Source organism: Sesamum indicum, linkage group LG3 (genome assembly GCF_000512975.1).
Source record: "Sesamum indicum cultivar Zhongzhi No. 13 linkage group LG3, S_indicum_v1.0, whole genome shotgun sequence".
Classification (NCBI taxonomy): Eukaryota; Viridiplantae; Streptophyta; class Magnoliopsida; order Lamiales; family Pedaliaceae; genus Sesamum; species Sesamum indicum.
Window position 1 is genome coordinate 2,159,553 of NC_026147.1, and position 22,251 is coordinate 2,181,803.

General features: G+C 30.1%; 2 protein-coding genes across 3 annotated transcripts; both read left to right on the forward strand.

The window, feature by feature from the left end:
* On the forward strand, positions 381-13,489 carry LOC105157025 (ABC transporter A family member 7-like). 2 transcript variants are annotated; one of them, XM_011073319.2, is made up of 18 exons: positions 381-602; positions 2,105-2,486; positions 2,593-2,672; positions 2,789-2,933; positions 3,102-3,221; positions 3,306-3,430; positions 4,193-4,351; positions 6,831-6,993; positions 7,085-7,210; positions 7,328-7,411; positions 10,288-10,643; positions 10,973-11,173; positions 11,350-11,459; positions 11,556-11,640; positions 12,023-12,151; positions 12,257-12,362; positions 12,497-12,585; positions 12,959-13,489. In XM_011073319.2, exons 1-18 carry the CDS (start codon positions 519-521, stop codon positions 13,256-13,258), a joined length of 2,844 nt encoding a protein of 947 aa, XP_011071621.1. In that variant the 5' UTR covers positions 381-518; the 3' UTR covers positions 13,259-13,489. The 2 variants fall into 2 exon arrangements, with proteins under 2 accessions (XP_011071621.1, XP_011071622.1); XM_011073320.2 differs by having other exon boundaries at positions 6,861-6,993.
* On the forward strand, positions 19,333-22,169 carry LOC105157026 (aldose 1-epimerase). Its single transcript, XM_020692587.1, has 5 exons — positions 19,333-19,618; positions 19,777-19,826; positions 21,005-21,128; positions 21,225-21,323; positions 21,429-22,169. Exons 1-5 carry the CDS (start codon positions 19,453-19,455, stop codon positions 22,049-22,051), a joined length of 1,062 nt encoding a protein of 353 aa, XP_020548246.1. The 5' UTR covers positions 19,333-19,452; the 3' UTR covers positions 22,052-22,169.

Sequence of the window (22,251 nt, forward strand, 5' to 3'; positions counted from 1 at the left end):
TAGGGTAATTGAATGCGATTACGGAGGGTGGTCTGTATTTAGTATGTACTTTATGAGATTTATAGAACTAAATGTATCGAATTTTATCAATTATATGATTATTTTGAATATTTTGTAAAATAGAGGACCAAAAATATTGAAACTTCTATCCGACGGGATTAAAAGTGTAATTTCTCCTCAATTTTTGTTCAAGGCGCCGGACTTAAAAGAAAATAGAAAGAGAAGAATAAAACGCTCATGAGGCGCATTTCAGTCATTTGAGCAAGAAGGTTTCGGCGAAATTGAACAGTAATAAGAGGGCAATTGCGACAATTCAGCAAAACTCTACTCTTCTGTTAACATTATATTTTCTTTTTCTTTTTGAATTATATATATATGTGTGTATGTATATAATAACGGTGAGAAACAGAGTGCGAAATGGTAGCCCCTTTGGAAATGAAAGCAATGCAAAATCTGTAGAGTAATTTGAGAAAGAAAGAAGGAAAATTTCAATTGCAAGCAGTCAAATTTGGAGAAGAATGTCGGATTCATCAAATGGACAGTCAACGGCGAGTTTTTGGACTCAGGCCAATGCTTTGCTGAGGAAGAATTTGATTTTTCAGGCGAGTTTTATGTATTTAACCTTTTTGCCTCAATTTTTTGTGCTGATTGATGGTTTAGTTGAAACGTTTACTGCTGTTATTTTTGCTTACCTTATATACGTTAAATATTTCATACATTTGATGTATTGTGTTGGGGGTATAGCTTGCTTTTACATAGAAGAAGTATGAAGTTATCTGCAGTGAATCCCTTTTGAGCGGTGGTCTTGTGGTGTTTCTATTTCTGAAGAATTTTTGGGGTGAAATTTGAACTTAAGTTGATCTTTGTGATATATATTTATATATATGTATATATTTCCCGGATCACATGTTAATCGACTTAACTTTTTAAAGGTGGAAGTTTAAGTTGGACATAGATTGAACTCTTTCCTTAGGTTGAAAAGCACAGTTTTATCTTCTTTACAAATTGGTTCGGGCAGGCATTTGAATGGTAGGACCTTGGCTGCTCCAACGTATGGTGCCTCAATCCAAAATCTTGGACCACATTTAGAGTCATTTTGGGGTACTTAGAGGGATATAGTTTGATGAAATGCATTTTGGTCGTTGTATTAAGTAATGCGCGAAGAACGAAATTGTTGTTTTGTTTTTTCACAACAGTTCATGTGGTGTATTTTCGGATAGATATGTTTTCATTTTTATGGAGGACAATATATACTGTAGATGTCATGTCATATGAGATTTTGCTAGGTAGTTGTATCATATAAAACTTCTATCATATTATATGTTGTTATTAAATTACTATCAGGAGAACTGGAAATAATATTTAGATGGAAGTAATAGTTATTGGTTAAAGGAAACATACATATATATATTAGTGATGTAATAATTGGCATATACAAAAATATGTAATTATTGGAATATATATATATTAATGAAATGATTGAAAAATGTATAGAAATATATGAAATATATGCTTATATATGTATGTATATATGCATTTATGCATATTATAATTAGGGTCATCTCAAAATATTTTGGGAGAATAAAACCTCAACAGGCTTTTACAATGTTTGGTTTCACTTTTTGGAATTAAAAGAGTTTCCTTAAATGATTATCTTTATCCTTTCCTCATCAGAAGAATTTCGACATAGATGTGTCATGTGCACATAATTTTTCAGGACAATTATATAGCACATACATGGTTCATATTATTTTTTACACATATAATCAATATGTGGTTTAGTTGTCCACAATACCTAAATATGTATTTTTCTGGTATTTTTCAAGCTATAATGCATTTTTCTTCTAAGCTTTTGTTATTTTTTCATTTCATAAATCTATTCCACATAATATTTGATCCTTATTTGGTCCTTTATTTCTTTTTCTATTCAACTTATGTAATAATCTATTTAATTGTTATTTGTATAACTAGTTCTAGGTTCAGTTTGAAATACTCCTAGTTATAGGAAAGGAGAGCATCTTGATATCTAAACTTTATTCTTGTTTAGTTTATGAGGAGTGAGATTCTAAACTTCTTTCATTTTCATGTTTTTCTTTTGATACAGAAGCGAAACATCAAGACAAATATTCGACTTGTTGTATTCCCATTTTTTCTCTGTTTGTTGCTTGTTCTCATCCAAACATTGGTGAACAATGAACTAGATAAGCCCTCAAACAGATGTGGCTGCACTTGTGTTGATACTGGCAGGAATGGCCAATGTGAAAGAAGGTGTGGCATCGAATACTCAACTCTGGACCAAGTGTTCACGTGTTCCATTCCTCATCCTCCACCGTTGCCTCCATTATTACAAATACCATCAGAACAATATCGTGCAATAAGAACTGATTTTATATCATATGGAGACTTGCCTGATGGTTCATGCAAGAGAATAGGTTCCTGTCCTGTAACTATGCTTATTACAGGGGATAACCAGACATTTGGACAAAGTATGTCTGTCTTTTTCTTATTTACCACAAGTTATCATGAAGTATTTACTATCTCGTGTGTGGAGAACATGACAGATTGTCTAATGCTTCTGTTGTGGCTTGATAGGTGTGGCTGGAAACATGTTTGCAAGACCATTAAATATAGATCTCTCTGATATTCTGTACAGCTTAGCAGATGATGCGTTGGTTAGCTATTTTTCTTTCTATATTTTGTCCTATTTTCATGACACCCTTCATTGCTTATACTGCATATGGTTAGTGACATACACTGGTAATGATGATGAAGGATTCTTGTGTTTCAGGGTTCGGAAACAAAGACTAGGTATACCAATTATCTTGATCCAGCCTTTTCTTCAAATGTTCCAGTTGATTTTCTTCAACCTCAGTGCACATCGAACTCTCAATTTTCTGTGCCTGTCCAATTTGGTTCTGCGACGTTTCAACAAGGTAGCTTTTGTTGGAAAGTTTTTTCTTTCCACAATGTAATTAAGTTTGGGAAAAAATAATATTACACAGATATGATAGTGTTACTTATTCATTACAATCTTTATGTTAAAACTGCAAGAAATAAGTCCCATGGGTTTTTAATTAGAGCTTGTTTTGCATAAAATTCAGATTTGCGCTGTGTTCAAGGCTTACAATTATGGCGCAATAGTTCCTCAGAGATTAATGATGAACTATACAAGGGTTACCGTAAAGGGAATGCAGAGAGAAAGATTAACGAGATTGTGGCAGGTCTGGCATCAAATGTACGGCCTTGTACAAAAAGATTGCCCTGCTTTTAGGAATTTCCTAATTCATTGTTCACTTGTTTGACAGCCTATGATTTTATGAATTCAAATGAGAATCTACTCAATGTGACTATATGGTACAATTCTACATACAAGAATGACACAGGGAACCAACCTCTTGCCTTGACACGGGTGCCTCGTTCAGTGAATTTGGTATTCAAATCCTTATCTTCTCTTATTCAATTCACCCACTCTTTGGTCACTAATGAGAACGTTTTTTACATACCTTGATTCTCCAAATAATAAATTGGTAGTTTGAATGCGATTAGGAGATATCTAATTTCTCAATTCCTACACAGACTAAATACATGTCCAAAATAAATGATTTCACATTATTTTCAGATCTATTATTTTTTTGTTGTATAATAATTTCTAAATAACCTCATGTGGCTTATTATTGGGAAAGAAAATAGGTTTAGTTTGATATATGTAAACTGTTATCTGTAACATATTGTATTAACTAAGTGATTTTTCAAATGCCTAAACCAAATCTAGCTATCCCAGGAACAGATCAAATTCTTGTTTCCATGTAAATATAACAACTTCATGTATGATTGTCTCTGTTGTATCCTTAATACATCAATCTATTCTTCAGACATGACTTCAGAGTCATAGAAAGAGTCCTAGTTTTTTATGATGTATTTTCAAATTTATTTTAGTTTACATGTTCAGGTCAACACATACAGATTTGCTTTTTCTACTGCTGAAGTTGTTAATCTGTGTGCTGAACCAATTAGCAATTTCCAAGATCCTTATTTTATGGTTGTACTTGATGCTTTCATTGATCTTGCATGTTCACATTGTTAAACATAACATTTAATTTGTCAATGGAAAACTCAAGCAATATGTTGTGTCAATTTTTACTCTTCCATGGAAGAATAAATGAGGACATGCTAATTAGTGTATGTTGTACAGGCAACAAACGCCTATCTCCAACTTTTGCTTGGACCAACCGTGAAAATGCTTTTTGAGTTTGTAAAAGAAACGCCAAAGCCCGAAACAACACTTAGATTGGATTTCTCTTCTCTCCTCGGGCCACTCTTTTTTACATGGGTGATCATTCAATTGTTCCCGGTATGTTCACTTAATATTTTTGCCTTGTGAAAGGATATACTTTAAGTGCTTCGCTTCCAATCCATTTAGATTACATTAGGTATAATGCTATTATCATTGTATATCATGTTTTATCCGCTTCCCAATAAAGAGCTCATACAGTTTTTGGTTTGAGCATGCAATTTTTACAGTAAATCTTGAAAATAGGATAGGTAAATGATACATTTGGTTCTTTAAGTTTTCATTTAGAATTACTTTAGTCCTTCAAGTTTATTTCTTAACATTAGCATTCTTAAACTTTAGTTTTTGTCTCAATTTGGTCCCTTTGACCATTTTCGGCGAAAATGTGGCCAGATTTTGACTCTTTGGACGGTAAAATGGTCAATTAATTTAATTTTATCCCTTTAGTCCCTTAAGTTTGTAAAACTATCAAATTAGTCCTTTTTTTATATGAAAAAATAACCTTTGTATATTTTATTATGCTAATATGTTGTAATTATCTAATGTGAATAATTAAAATTTTGAACTCTTGTGAAAACATAATAATAATATAATGTTTAACTTAAAATAAATAGTCTCTTCTTTTTCAATAGTTAAAAAAATAACCAAAATAATGAATACATTTTATAAAGCTTATCTAATCTGAAAATATAATTAAAAAAATCTACATCATTATTTTTTATTTTTAGAGTTAAAGATAAGTCTAAAAAAGTTAACCTTAGCAATATTTATTAAATGTTTGGATTTTTGAATAAAAAGTTGGTAGATTATACTTTCTTATTAGATTCTTCGATGGATTTTATAATATATATAATTCATCTTTTAAGGTTTTCTAAATATATAGTTCCATTTTATAGAAAAACTTCTATCGAAACTTCTTAAAATGAAATCCACCAAATAATATAGTTATAAGTACATTCCACAAACTTTTTCTCTAAAACCTTAGTTGTTAATATTTAATAAATATTGTTAAGATTTAATTTATTAGATTCATCTTTAACTCCTAAGATTAAAAAATCTTCGTAAATCTTTAATTATATTTTCAATTTAGATATGCTTTATAAAATTTGTTCATAATTCTGAAATTTTTGTCACTTTTGAAAATGAAAAAAAAAAGAGAATATTTTATTTTAAGTTAAGCAATATGTTATTATTATGTTCACAAGAATTCAAAGCTTTTTTTTTTCATACATGATAATTACACATATTCACCATGTAAAAATATAAAAAAGGACTAATTTGATAAGATTACAAACTTAAGGGACTAAAGTGGTAAAATTAAACTTAAATTGACCATTTTACCCTCCAAAAACTTAAATTCTAACCACGTTTTCGCCGAGCAATGGTCAGATGGACCAAATTGAGACGAAAATTAAAATTTAGGGATGCTAAAAGTAAAAAAATGAACTTGAAGGACTAAGTAATTTAAAAGAAACTTAATGGACCAAATATAACATTTACCAAATAGGATCTTTAGAAGATTATATTCTTTCTCTCCAAGTATATACCTTTTGCTCATGAAAATTTATGTCTATTTTGAAATGCTAGATCGATTGATAAAGGGATAATTAAATCTATACCCCTTGTTGACCTTTGGTGTAATTACACAATCCACCCCTCCCTTTTGCATAATTACAGTGACACCAAAAATTGTAAAAATACTTTTTTACCCCTCCGATGAAAGCCTTAAAAGAAAATAATAATTATTCTAAAATAAATTAAGTCAATACTATTTTAACTCTTGTTTATGAATTTTAACCCCCCCCCCCTGCACAATTATTATATATATTCTTATATAGTATATCAGAAGAAGGGAAATTGGAGGCAGGGGCTGAGTTGGGGTGTTTAACATGGGCTTGATTTTTTCTCTATATTAATAGCTTGCCCTCACCAGTATCAGAATTTGCACACTTGAATATGGGCTCTCGAAATTGGCAACTGGGGATGGCTGATGTTTCCTTGAAGAGGCGGTGGGGTTGGAGAAGAAGGGAAATAGAGAAAAAAATGGAAAAAGTAATGTATTAAATGAATTAATTATTAAATTATACTTAAGTAATGTTTTACTAATATTATTTTAAATTATACTTTTATTAATTTTAGTAAGTTTAGTTATAAATAAAAAATAGGGGATAACAAAGAAAAAATAAATACTAGTTTATATGAGTAGTCAAACAGGGTTTACTTATCAACCAAATAATTAGATGCTATTACATATCGATGCTCATGATCTTTCCTTTTAAATTTTAGATGTTTCCTCGAAATTTCTATTAACTTGTTTGCGTTTCATGATTTTAATGGTTGGGATTCCTAATTTTTCGTTTATTTATAGGTCTGCCAACAGATCTGTATAAATTACAATAATTTATTAATTTGTAGAGGTTCTTTAGCCTTTTTATATATTCTTATTTGTTTTGTTTACTTCTCAAGAGCTTATGTAAGTTGTATAGGCTATTACTTGGCACTAGTGATGCCAATTGCAATTCTTGTTCCTTTCTCACAGGTTGTACTGACATCTTTGGTTTATGAGAAGCAACACAGATTAAGAATTATGATGAAAATGCATGGGCTTGGTGATGGACCTTATTGGATGATATCTTACGCTTATTTTCTTGCAATATCTTCAATCTACATGCTTTGCTTTGTGATATTTGGCTCAGCCATAGGTAATTATATGATTATTGAGTTTATCGAAATTTTAGTTTTCTTTTACAAATTCGATACAAGTTACTTAACCGCTGATACTTTGACTTTCAGGATTAAAATTCTTCACGCTAAATGATTATAGTATCCAGTTTGTGTTTTATTTTCTCTATATAAACTTGCAAATATCTTTGGCGTTTCTTGTTGCTGATTTGTTCTCCAGCGTGAAGACTGCAACAGGTTTGGTTTCAACTTTCAACTAATAATCCTTTAGTTAATGAGCATGTTTATATTCTATCAGTTGTTTATTTTAATAATAAGTTTGATCTAAAACTTTGTGTAACCTCTAATTCTCAGTTGTTGGTTATATCATGGTATTTGGAACTGGACTCTTGGGTGGCTTTCTTTTCCAATTCTTTCTTCAAGATTCTTCATTTCCAAGTAAGTAAAGCTTTTATAGCACGGGTATTGTTTGACAAGTCGTCTAGAGTTAATAGGAACTAGTTTGGTTAGTTTTGTTGGAGTAGTTAATGTAGATATTGGAGCAATTTGTGATCCTATCAGTTCATATTTTGTCGAAGATGTAAATTTTTCCTATGGAGCTCATTTTTCGGTGAAAAATAATTTTGGAGAAATGTTTTAAAGGTTGATGATACTCTTTTTCTTGACTGAAAATGTAATTTTAGTATTGTCTTAGTTAAGTAAGTTGGTTAATATTGAGAAAAATCTAATTCATGGGTCCAACTTTTGATGAATGCATGGCAATTCTAAATTGTTTATTGGGAGCAATTGGAGAAACCATATGTGGTTTAAATTAAATTAACATATTGATTGATTATTATATGTTAATGTTAGCACAAAATATAGGTCACTAAAATACAAAACTTTATTAGTATTTGGTTCATATCGTAGGTTGTATTTCATTGTGTTTCTCAAACAGTATTTTTCATTATTATGATATTAGACCCCTGTACTATATGAATTTTTTTCTTATTTAACATAGATGTATGATTATTTGTTTTGTAGTATATTGTTTATAATGCAATATATATTTCAATATACATATGATTGAAAATAATGTACACTATGAGATGCATAAATGTATAAGTCTTTTCATTTGCATCACCATGTGAATATGTTTTATGAAGATATGTAGGAAGTGTTTGATGCATTTATATATATTTGCAACTTGTTTTAAATGTATATGGTCATTGCATATAATAGCTAATATATGCTTATATTACATATCTATATCTATACTACTATACATCAAAAGTATAAAAAACTTGAGATTTTTTTTTTTTTTTGTGACTAAATTAACATTATAATATATTAGTCTTGAGAGTAAGAATATAAAATAATATACCTAACTCCTAGTAATTACTTTTCACTACCTCCTGCAATTACTTTTCATTATTACTACCTCCTTTAAATTACTTTTAAATTTAGTAATTCCTACTAATTAATTACTGTTTTACATTGTGTTCAGGATGTACTATACTAGCTAAAAATACCATTAGAGTAGAATATGAAATAATTAGAAAAAATCAGAGAATTGAAAAGATGTACCAATATTTTTATATCTATCTTTATTATATATCTATCTCTATCTTTAATATTATTAAAAGCATGAATCAGCATTCAGATTTTGAGATTCCTGTAATAATATTATTATAACTGGTATTTATGTAAGTTAATATTATTATTTTAAATTTTAATTTTGACATACTTTATGTTATTCATATGACTTCGAAATATTGAAGTTAAACTTTACCTGTGATACAATTTCTATGTCTATTTGATTATTTAATTTCTTTTATAGAGTGTAAATTTTAAACTAGTTTTCTTAAATGCATCTCTTGATGCATATATATATATATATATTTATTTAAAAAGGTGTATATATGTGTCACTATCTATATATATATGTTATACATATATATAATTTATGTACATACATTCATCTATATATCCATAATATATATAAAAACTTATGAAAGTATGAACAAGTTTAAAATATTTTATGTTTCTTAACTTATAAAAATATGAATAGGAGTTTTTATTATTTTTATAAAAGCTAATGTAAGGCATAGTTAAAGTTACTATCTTTTATATTCTTATTTTCTCATTAATTTGATTCATGATATAAATAAAATCAATTGTGCTGCATTAATATTATTAGAAAAAATTAAATACATGTAAACAATAAAATAACATATAAAATTTTATGATATTCCCATTTAACAAGTTGGATGACTTAATCAGGATGTACTGATAGAGAAAATTTAATTGTTCATGAATTTGAATTAGTTATAATAATGAACATCTAGCTAGTCAGGTTAGGTAAGTGACCTTATAAACCAAATAATTATATTAAAAAACTCAAAAATGTAACAACAGATTTGCATTCATATTATTCACCTCAAATTGCTAATAACAAAAGTTAAAATTTTTAATATTCTTCAGTAGGCAATAAGAAAGATACATAGTTATACCTGAAAAGTGCGTACATTTATTAGTAAAAAAATTAACTAAGAAATAAAAAGTGATATGCAGGGTCAAAAACTTATTCTGTAAAGCAAGTACAAGTGTTGAAGAACTTTATACGTGTTTAGTATTTTTTGTGTCTATATGTGTAATCTATTTGTTTGTATGAAACTAAGGCTGAAAACCAAAGTAACAACATTTTTTATATTAAAAAATTAATATAAGTATAAATGTGTTTGAGTACATAAATTTTGAAATCATAATCATATTTGCAAAATTATTTGCAACACGTGCAATGTGTACATTTACCTTTTTGCTGGTAAATATAAAAGCTCTAACTGTTAAACATGATCTGACACATAATAACTTTTGTCCCTCTAAAAACAATACCAAATATATCCTCGTGTATCTTTTATACGTCCCTTAATAATTTAAAGAGAATTATACTTTGAATCTCCTGGAAACAAGACACTTATCTTCAACATTCACGCAATAGTCACATTCTCCAAAAACATATCCAGGCAAAATCTAAGGTTCTTTCTTATTTTTCTCTTTGTCAAGCTGTTAAGAATCATTTACATGTTTTCTAAGCTAAGATGCTCCAAGTTTTGTACAAATGTAATATCCAAAATTGATGACTGCGAAGCATAAATGACTTGTAATGTCAAAGTTTTGCATATTGCAAAATATGATTTAAGACAGCAGTAAGGTCTATTTGGTTCTTTCAACTTTTCCATCTTTTAACATTTTCATTTCACAATAATACTAGATCTTACTACAGATCTTGTGTAATTTTGCGTAGCCTTGTAACCATCTTTGGGCTATTGCAGAAGCTGGGATAATTGCCATGGAGTTATATCCAGGATTTTCCCTGTATCGTGGATTATATGAGTTTTCACAATATTCTTTTAATGGAAACTATATGGGAACTGATGGAATGCGATGGAAAGATTTAAATGATAGTGACAATGGAATGAGAGAGGCGTTCATCATCATTGCAGTGGAATGGTTAGTTGTTCTTTGTGTTGCATATTATGCAGATCAAGTTGTTTCATCTGGAAGAAGTCCTCTATTTTTCTTGCGGAGGCACCAAAAAAAATTCTCATCATCCTTCCGGAAGCCTAGCTTGCGAAGGCAGGGGTCTAAAGTTTTTGTTCAGATGGAGAAACTTGACGTTCAGCAAGAGGTAAACTAATGTCTAGCGGTTGTAGAAAGTGGTTCTGTTAGTTAAAACTATTGAGAATTCTGAGTTTGAACTATTCATTTTTATCATAATTGCTTTTTCATGAATCTACCTTAGCTGAGTTCCCATTTATATCGAAGTCCCTTCTCCATATGGCAAGCTATTTTTCTTCATGAGATCAATTTGATTAATGAATGCTAAGCCTGAGTGGTGCATTATAAGACTTGGATTGCACCATGTATTAACATATCATTGGATGAGATTTTTGTGCTTTCTGTAATTTGTTAGCTGCATCTCACTCATTGCAGTCTCCCACTTGCACTTTGTTGTAGAGGGAGAAGGTTGCACAATTACTACTTGAATCAAGTACAAGTCATGCCATTGTCTGTGATAATCTCAAAAAGATATATCCAGGGAAGGATGGGAATCCCGAGAAATTTGCAGTGCGAGAACTCTCACTTGCTTTGCCCCAGGGGGAATGCTTTGGCATGCTTGGTCCCAACGGTGCAGGCAAAACTTCGTTTATTAATATGGTCAGTTCACAGTCATAGTTCCTCAAGGGGGAAAGATTTATCAATTCCAGTTTGTTTTGTTTGTTTATATGATTTAGCCTGGACCCCTGTATAGCTAATGGTTTCCATGCAGTTCGCTCATTTCCAATATGGAGATATAAAAAATCAATTTACCTACTCACATTTTCGTTTGGCAGATGATTGGGCTCACAAAGCCCAGCTCTGGAACTGCATACGTTCAAGGACTAGATATACGGACCGATATGGATAGAATATACACCAGTATGGGCGTGTGTCCCCAGCATGAGTAAGCATCAATTGCAAACTATATGGATATAACAATTTAGAATTTTAGTTTTTCTTACTCATGAATTAAGGGGCCTTCAATGTAAAATATTTGCAGCTTATTGTGGGGAACTTTAACGGGAAAGGAGCATCTACTTTTCTATGGAAGGCTTAAAAATCTCAAAGGTGCTTCCCTAACACAAGTAAGTCTATAGTATGCTCCTGGAAATACTCACAACAAAAGCTCATTGACCTCATACCAATAGTAAGAAACTGCAAGGAATTCAGAGTAGGTGCACATGCATATCTGCTTCTTCCATCAACTAAAGACTTGAAATATTAATATTTCACACGAACCATCCTTCATTTATTACCACAGATATTGGGGGTAAATTACTTATGCCAACTACATGAAGAATATGCTACTGACTTATGTGTTAGCTCTTACTCATTGACGGAATCTGCTAGCCGAATGGTCTACCATTTTCCAGAACGGGATAAAAGCTTTAAAGGGTGAAATGACGAGGTTTGGCATGTAACCAGATGCAGTTCTATAACTTTATCTACTTTTATGTTGTGATACAGGCAGTGGAAGAATCTCTTAAGAGTGTGAACTTATTTCATGGGGGTGTGGCAGACAAACAAGCAGGAAAATATAGCGGAGGCATGAAGAGGAGGCTTAGTGTTGCCATTTCACTTATTGGAGATCCAAAAGTATGACGAGATTCTCAGCTTAGTTTCCACTCTTGCATCATGACATTCAGATATAGATTCCCTTAATGATTGTTAGCTTATGATACTCAAATCTGTTCTTGAAAGGTTGTTTATATGGATGAGCCAAGTACCGGACTGGATCCTGCTTCAAGAAACATGTTATGGAACGTGGTTAAACGTGCAAAACAAAACAGAGCTATAATTCTCACCAGTAACCTCTTTTCTCTCTTCTGCACCATAACACACTTGTTATCCATGACTCACGAGCATAGATAGACTTTCGAATTTACAAACATCAACCTTAAAATAACATGTACAAGAGTCATGCATCTTTATTTATTTCAGCACATTCAATGGAAGAGGCAGAGCATTTATGTGATCGTTTAGGAATTTTTGTTGATGGCAGCTTGCAGTGTGTTGGGAACCCTAAAGAGGTAATTTAAAATGTAGCAACCAAGTTGATAGTCAGGAGTGTGTTACATTTCCCCAGTTCAGTTAGCTCTATATATTGTTTTCTCTAAGTACACTTTCTTTCAATTTTTATTGCCTTCTCTTATAACTTGTCCACACTGGTCTACTATATACATTTTTTCAGCTATAGTCATGCCTGCTTCATAACTGTGATTCAAAAATCTTGTTGAATTTCTTTCTCTATTTTCCATGCTATTTGTAATCTTTAATTAAAGTTTTCCCTCTTTCTGCTTATGATTCTACTTTTTTTTCCCTCACTAGTATCATAACACTGTCATCTTGTTTGTGGAAAGCAAAGCACCTCAAGCATTCACTTCCATTATTTTCCAATGACAGCTCAAGGCTAGATACGGGGGATCATATGTATTCACGATGACAACATCCCCAAACCACGAGGATGAAGTTGAAAATTTGGTACGACAACTCACCCCAAATGCTACAAAGATATACCAAATCTCCGGGACACAAAAGTTTGAGTTGCCAAAGCATGAGATCAGAATAGCAGATGTCTTTGAAGCAGTTGAGAATGCAAAGAGTCGATTCGCAGTTCAAGCATGGGGTCTGGCAGACACAACATTAGAGGATGTCTTCATTAAGGTTGCAAGGGGGGCTCAAGTATTTAGCGTCCTCTCATGATAATAACTGATCCTACTCATGTAAGTTTGTTGACTCTACAGCTTAATCTCTATCTGTAGCATAAAAGGTGCTTCTGCATATTTATTTTTGCAGTTTACATTTTATACGCCACGTTCTTTTGAATTGCAGTCTTGTATATACGATGTATAGTTAGTTATGATACTTATTATGAACATAAAGATGTCCTTCAAGTGCTGAAATGCAATAAATTTGTTGTTACTTTTAGGCCAATGGCACGTCCACTGAACGACACTTTGGTTTCACTCCTTGTTTTCCATTGCTTGGCAGTATAAAGGTGGAAAACAAATGTGATGTTGTTTCAATAGATATTCACAGATTAAATTTTCTAATTATCATTGCACCTTATATTCTAGTTAACAGACACTACAAGAAAATTGTCCTTAGCAATGAAAAAAAAAATTAGCATCGAGATAATTAGCAAGTAAAATTATCGTTGCTAATCTATATTATCTAGTGAAAGAAATTTACTTGCTATGAATTTAGCTAGAAAAATTAACTTGCACGAATTTAGCAACAAATTGTTTAAAAGATATATTAAATAATATAGATTAGCAACAAAAGTTTTACTTACTAATTAGTTCAACATTGATTTTAGCATCAATTTTTTTCTTAGCTTTTGATCATTTTTCTTGCAGTGAGATACATGTCATGTGTGCATATATCACATCATCTATTATATTTAATAAAAAAAATTTGTATACATGACGAGTATATATTAAATGAAACAGAATACTCAATAAAATTTGAAACAAAAAATTCAATTTATAAATATTCAAGCTGATCACTATCACTCCTCTATTCAATAGCTTTTAGCTTGGATGTTTTTGGTTGTGTGAGTTTTTAGCACATTTATGGCAACTAAATGATACAATCACTACAATATTGGCCACTAAGATTGCCATTATGCTTAGCTGCATTAACATTTAGGACAACAAACTTGTTTGTCATGCCTTGCATGTTTTTAAGATTGTTGGATTGCTTGTAGTAAAGGGTCCTTTATTATTCCTTTTGTTGGATATACCATTCATTCACCATATTCTTTTCCCTTTTAACTTTACAAGAAAGCTATCACTTGCAAAAGCTTACTCATGTGCTTGCCTACTCTTAGGGTTCTCTTTATTTCTCCCCATTATAGAAAAATTTGGGTGGCTTCCAATTTGATATATGTATATAATTCATAAATTACTTATTAAGATATTTATAAATTATTCATCCAATCAGTTCTCACGTGGAAGTAGGGATCAACCTCCCAATCATTTGACTAAAAGTGTTTCGTTCTTACCAATCGAGTCAACAAATGTTGGCTTAGTCTTAGGGTTCTCATTCTTGGTGTTGTTTGTGGGATCATTAGAAATTTCTAAAAGATGACAAAACATAATTGCTGCTTTCATACATAGGTTGAAACATAAATTATATTTTTATTAAGTTTTACATTATTATTTTGATGCAGAGCATTATAATTATGATCACTATGTAGTTATATACATGTAAAATATGTAGTTATAAATATACAAATAATGAAATATACATTACAAAACAAAACTGAAGCTCAAGGTTTTAATTTAGTCTTCTCACTTAAAAAAATATATATATTCAAAATAATATCAGTGTTACTTTGAATTATTCATCATTTAAAGTCATGGGTCTAAATAAAAGAATATTATATGTATATTGATGGTTTAATGAAATTTCAAATATTTCTGGAACTCGTATTTTTCAAACAAAACATTCAATGGGAGGAAATTCAATATGGTAAACTGATTTCCAGAAGAAAGCTATCAATTTGTCACCAAGCTAAATTTTGCCACCTTTCTCAGTGTGAACTGTGTGTAATGACCTCAAAACCAGCTCTATAATATGTATGGAGTATTGATTATAATTATATTATAAATTTTAATTACCAATAATAATATATCAATTTTCAACTACAAATGAGTACTGTTATAATAGACCTATGATGTATAGACACGACACGACGATATGAAAATTTTTAAAAAAATTGAAACACGGCACAACATAGTACTAACACAATTATATATGTATTGTATTTTTTATTATAAATATATGAGAAATTTAAATACACAATATAAAAAATATCAAGATAAAATATAAAATAAATGTCTTACAACTAAATTTTTAATCAAAATATATGGCTTAAAAAATGGGCAAAAATTTTTTTTTGGTCCCGTTAAAAAAAATCATTTTTATTTTTGGTACCACAATTGTTGTGCGTGTTGCTTTTGGTATGGTCCCGTTAAAAAAAATCATTTTTATTTTTGGTACCACAATTATTGTGAGTGTCGCTTTTGGTACCATAAAATATAAAAATACGTCTTTTTGGTCCCAAGTTAATGGTAGAGGTCATGTGCCTTGCATATGGCCATTTACTCCTAGTGGCTCACGTGAGTGATTTTGACTTCAAAGACCTTGTTTAATGGTACCAAAAAAATAAAAAAAAAATATCTTTTTGGTATCATTAAAAGAAAAAAAATATTTTGACCAACTTTTGCCACAAATTATAAGAATTTCTATTTATTTTTTAACAAAATAAAAATACTAAAAAAAATTTATTTTAATATATATAATAAATAGTTCTAAAGTTATAATTATTTTTATCTCATATCATTTTTAGGATCTATTTCACTATTTTTGAAATTAACTTATTATTTAGTTTGAGCACAAACGACAAAAAGTAAAATTTATTTTTTGAGTAAAAGTATTAGATAATTTTTTGTATTAAATAATAAATTAATTTTTAAATTAAAATAGTTTGCATTCGAGATAAATTGTAGCAACTATTACTTTGTTTAAATTAAATTTTATTATAAATTATTTAAAAGTATATTTAATAAACTTTGATCATCAACTATAAGAAATAGAATTTTATTTTTTAAAAATTAAAAAAATAAAGAAATTTTATTTCAGTATAAATAATGAAATAGTTTATAACTTATAATTATATTTATTTTAGATAAATTCCAGCATATTTTAATTGTTTTTAAATTTAAATTATTATTTATTCTAAAAATATTTTTGATAAACTTTGACAGAAAAAAGTAAGAAATAAATTTTAATTTTATTTTCATAATTTATCTCGAATGTAAATAATTATAATTTAAAAATTAATTTATTATTTAATAAAAAAATTATCTAAAACTTTTATTCAAAAAATAAATTTTACTTTTTATAGTTTGTGCTGAAATATTAATATATTTTTATATCAAATTATAAGTTCATTTAAAAAATAGTAAAATAGATCCTAAAAACTATCTGAAATAAAAGTAATTATAATTTTAGAGCTATTTATTATATATATTAAAATAATTTTTTAATATTTTTACTTTATAAAAAATTAAAAAAAAATTCTTATAGTTTGTGGTCAAAGTTGGTAATATATTCTTTTTTCTTTTAATGGTACCCAAAAAAATATTTTTTTTTTGACTTTTTTGGTACCATTAAAAGGATTTTTGAAACTAAAATCAGTCTAAATCACGTGAGCCAATAGGAGTTAATGGCCGTTAATAACCACGTGCGAGGCACATGGCATCTGCCGTTAACTTAGAACAAAAAAGACGTATTTTTGTGTTTTATGATATCAAAAACAACTATCGCCATAATTGTGGTATCAAAAATTAAAATAACCTTTTCAGTGGAACCTAAAAAGAACTTTGCCCCTTAAAAAATATACATAAAAAAAATTCTAAACATGTCCTAAACGTTTGGACGCATCATATATTTTTTGGAACACGCTGATGTCATGCATATTCGAGGCGTATTCAAACCATGTTGTCTTTGGACGTGTTCGGCAACACAAATAATTTTAAAAAATGTCCATACATAATTATAGCAATAGATCAACAACACACATTAACGATATTTGAATCCATAAGATCTTAACTTCTCCAATTAAATCACGCCGTACCAATAGAATGATATATGGTATCAGAAGTGTTTTGACGTCCAAATTTGATTTGGTCAATTTCAAATAAACGAAAAATACGATGTAAATTACTTATAATATGATTATTTTGATATAGGAATTTGAGTTTATACGTCATATATACGAAATCAGACTTTCTGATCTTTCGGCCGACTTTTCATATAGATTTTTTTCTGTATAATTCTAACATTATAAATTTCAATGGTTGTCATATTGATCCATAATAATATTCTTTAACTAATGTTTTGGAAAAAAATTGATTAGATCATTTATTATTAATAAGGAAAAAGATACTGAATTTGACTGGTCAATCATAAATTACTAAAAAATGGTTCAATAAGTTGGAAAAAAATTTGATGCTAAGATTCCCATGAATTAATCAATTTTATTACTAATCTACACTATTTAATATATGTTAAATAATTGCTTAATTACTGATAAGTGAATTAGCAAATAATTTTTTAATATTAAATGATATAAATTAATAATAAAAGATTTACTTAATTAGTTTGGAGCTAATTTTATTTGGTCGCTTGCCATTAAAAATAGCAATTTACTCATCTCTCTAATATGGAGATATTTAGAGTAATATTACCTACTGCTGTTAGCACTTGTGCGATTTATCGCTTATGGCAGATTCCTTGGCTTTTCGAGGAAACCGCTTAGATTAAGTAAGATGTATTGTACTATTATACTTCTTTTACTTAATGAAATTTACCTTTACCGAAAAAAAAGATATTTAGAGTAATATTTTCAATTCCAAATTTGCTATGAGGATATATATATATATATATATATATATATATATAACTTTTGAAATGGTATCTTCCAATATTATAATTTTAGTTAATTTTCACAGTTTCGATAAAAAGATGATAAATTATATCGACACCTCCTAAAGTTATATTTAATTATACAAATATTTGTGTCCATTGTAAAATTATAAGTACACTCTCTATTCATGACATCTTTTTAGAAATACACATCTTAGGGTAAATTACACTTTTGGTTCTTATACTTTGGGTCAAAATCGATTTTGGTCATCCCTAAACTTTTCAAGAAAAGATCGAAGTCTCTAATTTTTATAAATTGTTGTGATTTTTGTCCAACCGTTAAAATAGGGTTTAAAGATGTTAAGTTAGGAGTGAATTGAATGGGCTATAATCATAATAATTTGTAAAGATTATGGACTATGATTGTAATAAATTGTAAAGGTTTTGGACCAAAATCATGCCACAGAATTTAGGGACCAATATCACAATAACTTATAAAGATTAGGGACCAAAATCAATTTTGAAACAAAATAGTATGGGATCAAAAGTTTAATTTCCCCACATCCTAAGCTCAATTACATTGAAACCCCCTCATGGAGCATATTTATATATAATTTTACAAAAAATATAAGTATGTATGTAATTGACCTAATTTTAGAAATAGTGAATATGTAAATATTTCCGGATAAATTACAGCAGAGTTCTCTAAATACTTCATTCTTATTTAAAAAATTATAATTACTCTAACAAGTACCCTTATGTTAGGACAAAATGCTTTTTTAGTCTCATAAAATAAGAATAAAATTTATTTTGGTACCGCAACTATGATGGTTGTCGCTTTTAGTCTCATAAAACTCATAATCACATATTTTTAATCCCAAAAAATCACGTGCCTTGTGATTTTGAGACTAAAAAGACGTTGTTTGGTACTAAAAAGGTCCAAAATCACATATTTTTGGGACTAAAAATTTGAGTTTTATGATACTAAAAAGGTCACCAACTATAATTGTGGTACCAAAACAAACTCCGTCCTTGTTTTATAGGACTAAGAAAATATTTTGTCCCCTTATGTCAGCTCATAACAGGGTGCATTTATTAGGATATTTATAATTTTTCAAACCGTTAGGATAACTTGTAATTAAGAAAATCCTCAAAAAAGTGACTTGTAATTTATCTTATAATTTTCCAAAAAAAGGATTAGAAAAGAACAAGAAAAGAAAGTGTAGAAGACTTCCTTCAAAGCTTGGACCATTTATTGCGGGAAGAAAAATCAGCACAAGAGTCATCGTACTCATACTCTCTCTCTCTCACACACACACACACATCCTAATCCATAAATCTATTCAAAATTTATCCAAATCCCATCATTATTTTCCCATCTCTCTCTCTATATCTATATATATTAAAGCATTAGATGAATAGAGGTGTATAAAGTTTTCTTTGTGCAGAAAGATCGATCGATGGGCAAAGCATATCTATGTTTGTGTGTTCTAATCACAGCCTTTGCACTTAGCTGTGAAGCTGCAGAGAAGATTGGTATTTATGAATTGCAGAGAGGTGATTTCTCAGTTAAAATCACTAATTATGGAGCCACTGTCCTTTCCGTTGTACTCCCCGACAGAAATGGTCTGTTGTTCTTCATATTCATCATTTCTGCATTCAATCTCTGAGATATATATATATATATATATATATTGTTTCATTCAGAAACTATTAATCTTGTGTTTTTTTTTTTCTTTTTTCTAATTACTATTTATGACTGTATATATGGTGTCGTCAATCAGGCAAACTAGATGATGTTGTTCTTGGTTATGGATCCATTGATGAATACAAGGTTAGCCCACCAACAATCTTTTATGTCATTTATGGAATTTATAATCGGAGTTTTCTTGCAATCTACATATATATATGCTGGATTCAAATGTTTATTGCTGTTTTTTATATTAAATTATATGCACTTTTTTTGGAATTTATGATTTGATTTATTCTTTTTTTTTAATTAATTTCATGGGAGACATCATGAATAAATTATATACTGATCATGAGACATATATGTCCTAATATCATTACACTTACATACATGTTAAAGTTGTCATCCAAGTTCTCATACCAAAAAGTGATAGCCCTCTTTGGGTGTTTTCTATACAATACATAAATAAATTATTCCTCACGCTATTGAAAAAAATAATTTAAAAATTATTATGGTAAATATGGAAAAAATATTTTTTTAGTCCCATAAGATAAGGGCATAATTTATTTTAGTACCACAATTATGATATGTGTCGTTTTTAGTCTCATAAAACTGATAATCACGTATTTTTAGTTCCAAAAAATCACGTGCATTGTGGTTTTGGAATTAAAAAAGCGTTGTTTGGGACTAGAAATGTGTTGTGATTTGGGATTAAAAAGGCCCAGAATCACATTTTGTGAGACTAAAAAGACGTGATTCTGAATTTTATGGGATTAAAAGCGTAACCTACTATAGTTGTGGTTCAAAAAAAATTCTGTTCTTATTTAATAGGATTAAAACAAGTATTTTGTCCTACTACATCAATATGATCTCAAACAAAATTATTGTAAAAATTTAAATCTTGACCTCTATTAATCAACATTTGTTACAATTTTAGTTATGAAGTTCAAACATTTGTCATGATTTTTTAAATTTTAACCAGAACAAAAGACCATCCTAAGCACAAAAAAGTGCTTCAATAAAATCAGAATTCTCTTGCAAGAACTTAATTTGCAGTGCAAAAATTCTAATTCGAATCAGGTTTAATTAGATCAAATCAATTACAGAGCAAGTTGGTCACTTTTCCTGAATTGTACACCAATTATACAAAAAATGTATTTTACTTTTCATATAAATTAATTGATCCTCACGCTCTAAATATATTGTACTTAGAATTAGAATTTTCCATCTACATATATGTATGTGCCTCTTACAAATTATTGTCAGGACATATAACATGCATTTGATTTTTCAGTAGTGTAATAATGTCATGTGGTGTGCAGAATGATACAACCTACTTTGGTGCGATTGTGGGGCGAGTTGCTAATAGAATTGGAGGGGCTAAATTCACTCTGAATGGCAAACTCTACAACCTCCCTGCTAATGATCATGGAAACACTCTTCATGGTACGGTTTCAATGCTCGAAAAACCTCTCATATATGTTCAATTAATATGTTTTTCCCCTTTCTGAAAAATTGATGATGATTCATGAAATGTCTCAGGTGGGACAATAGGATTCAGCGATGTCGTATGGACTGTCGAAAGCTACGTCAAAAACAGCCACCTAACACTCACGTACCACAGCCATGACGGCGAACAAGGTACATATTTACCATCATCATGTGTGATCTAGCAATTGGTGTTTTATCGTAATGATCGAAAAACTCAAAAGAAAATAACACTGAATGATCGATGCATCGAGACAGGATTCCCTGGCGACCTATCCGTGATGGTGACCTACATGTTGATTGACACAAACAAGCTAGGTATAAAAATGCAAGCAAAGTCCCTAAACAAGCCCACCCCTGTGAACCTAGCATCCCACACATACTGGAATCTTGGTGGCCATACAAGTGGAGACATTCTTTCACACACTATCCGGCTCCAGGCCTCGAGAATCACGCCCGTGGACGACAAACTCATCCCGACGGGGGAGATTTCACCGGTCAAAGGGACACCCTATGACTTCCTTGAACGTCGTAAAATAGGCAGCAAGTTCACTGAACTGCCCGACGGGTACGACATTAACTATGTCCTGGACCGGACAGGGGACGGTAAGCATTTTATGAAGGTAGCGACCGTGCACGAAGAGAAATCGGGGCGGAAGATGGAGCTGTGGACTAATCAGCCTGGAGTTCAGTTCTACACTAGCAACATGCTGCCTGATACTGTGGGGAAAGGAGGGTTTGTTTACAAGAAACATGCTGCTTTTTGCTTGGAGACTCAAGGATTTCCTGATTCGGTTAACCATCCGAATTTCCCTTCACAGATTCTGCTGCCCGGGGTGGAGTATAGGCATGTTATGGTTTATAGGTTTACTGCTAGCTAATTGTAAGATTAGTGCATTCTTGTATCTTTAATTACCTTGGTTTCTCAGAGTTGGGTTTGTTAGGTTGTCATGATAATTAATATTTGAAATAAATATACCATGTGGGATTCAACTTTGAGCAATTTTAGTTGTGGGAAACTAGCTGGGTGGCAGTACAAAAAAGTTGAATTTTTGTTATATTATAAATTATCACGCTTAAA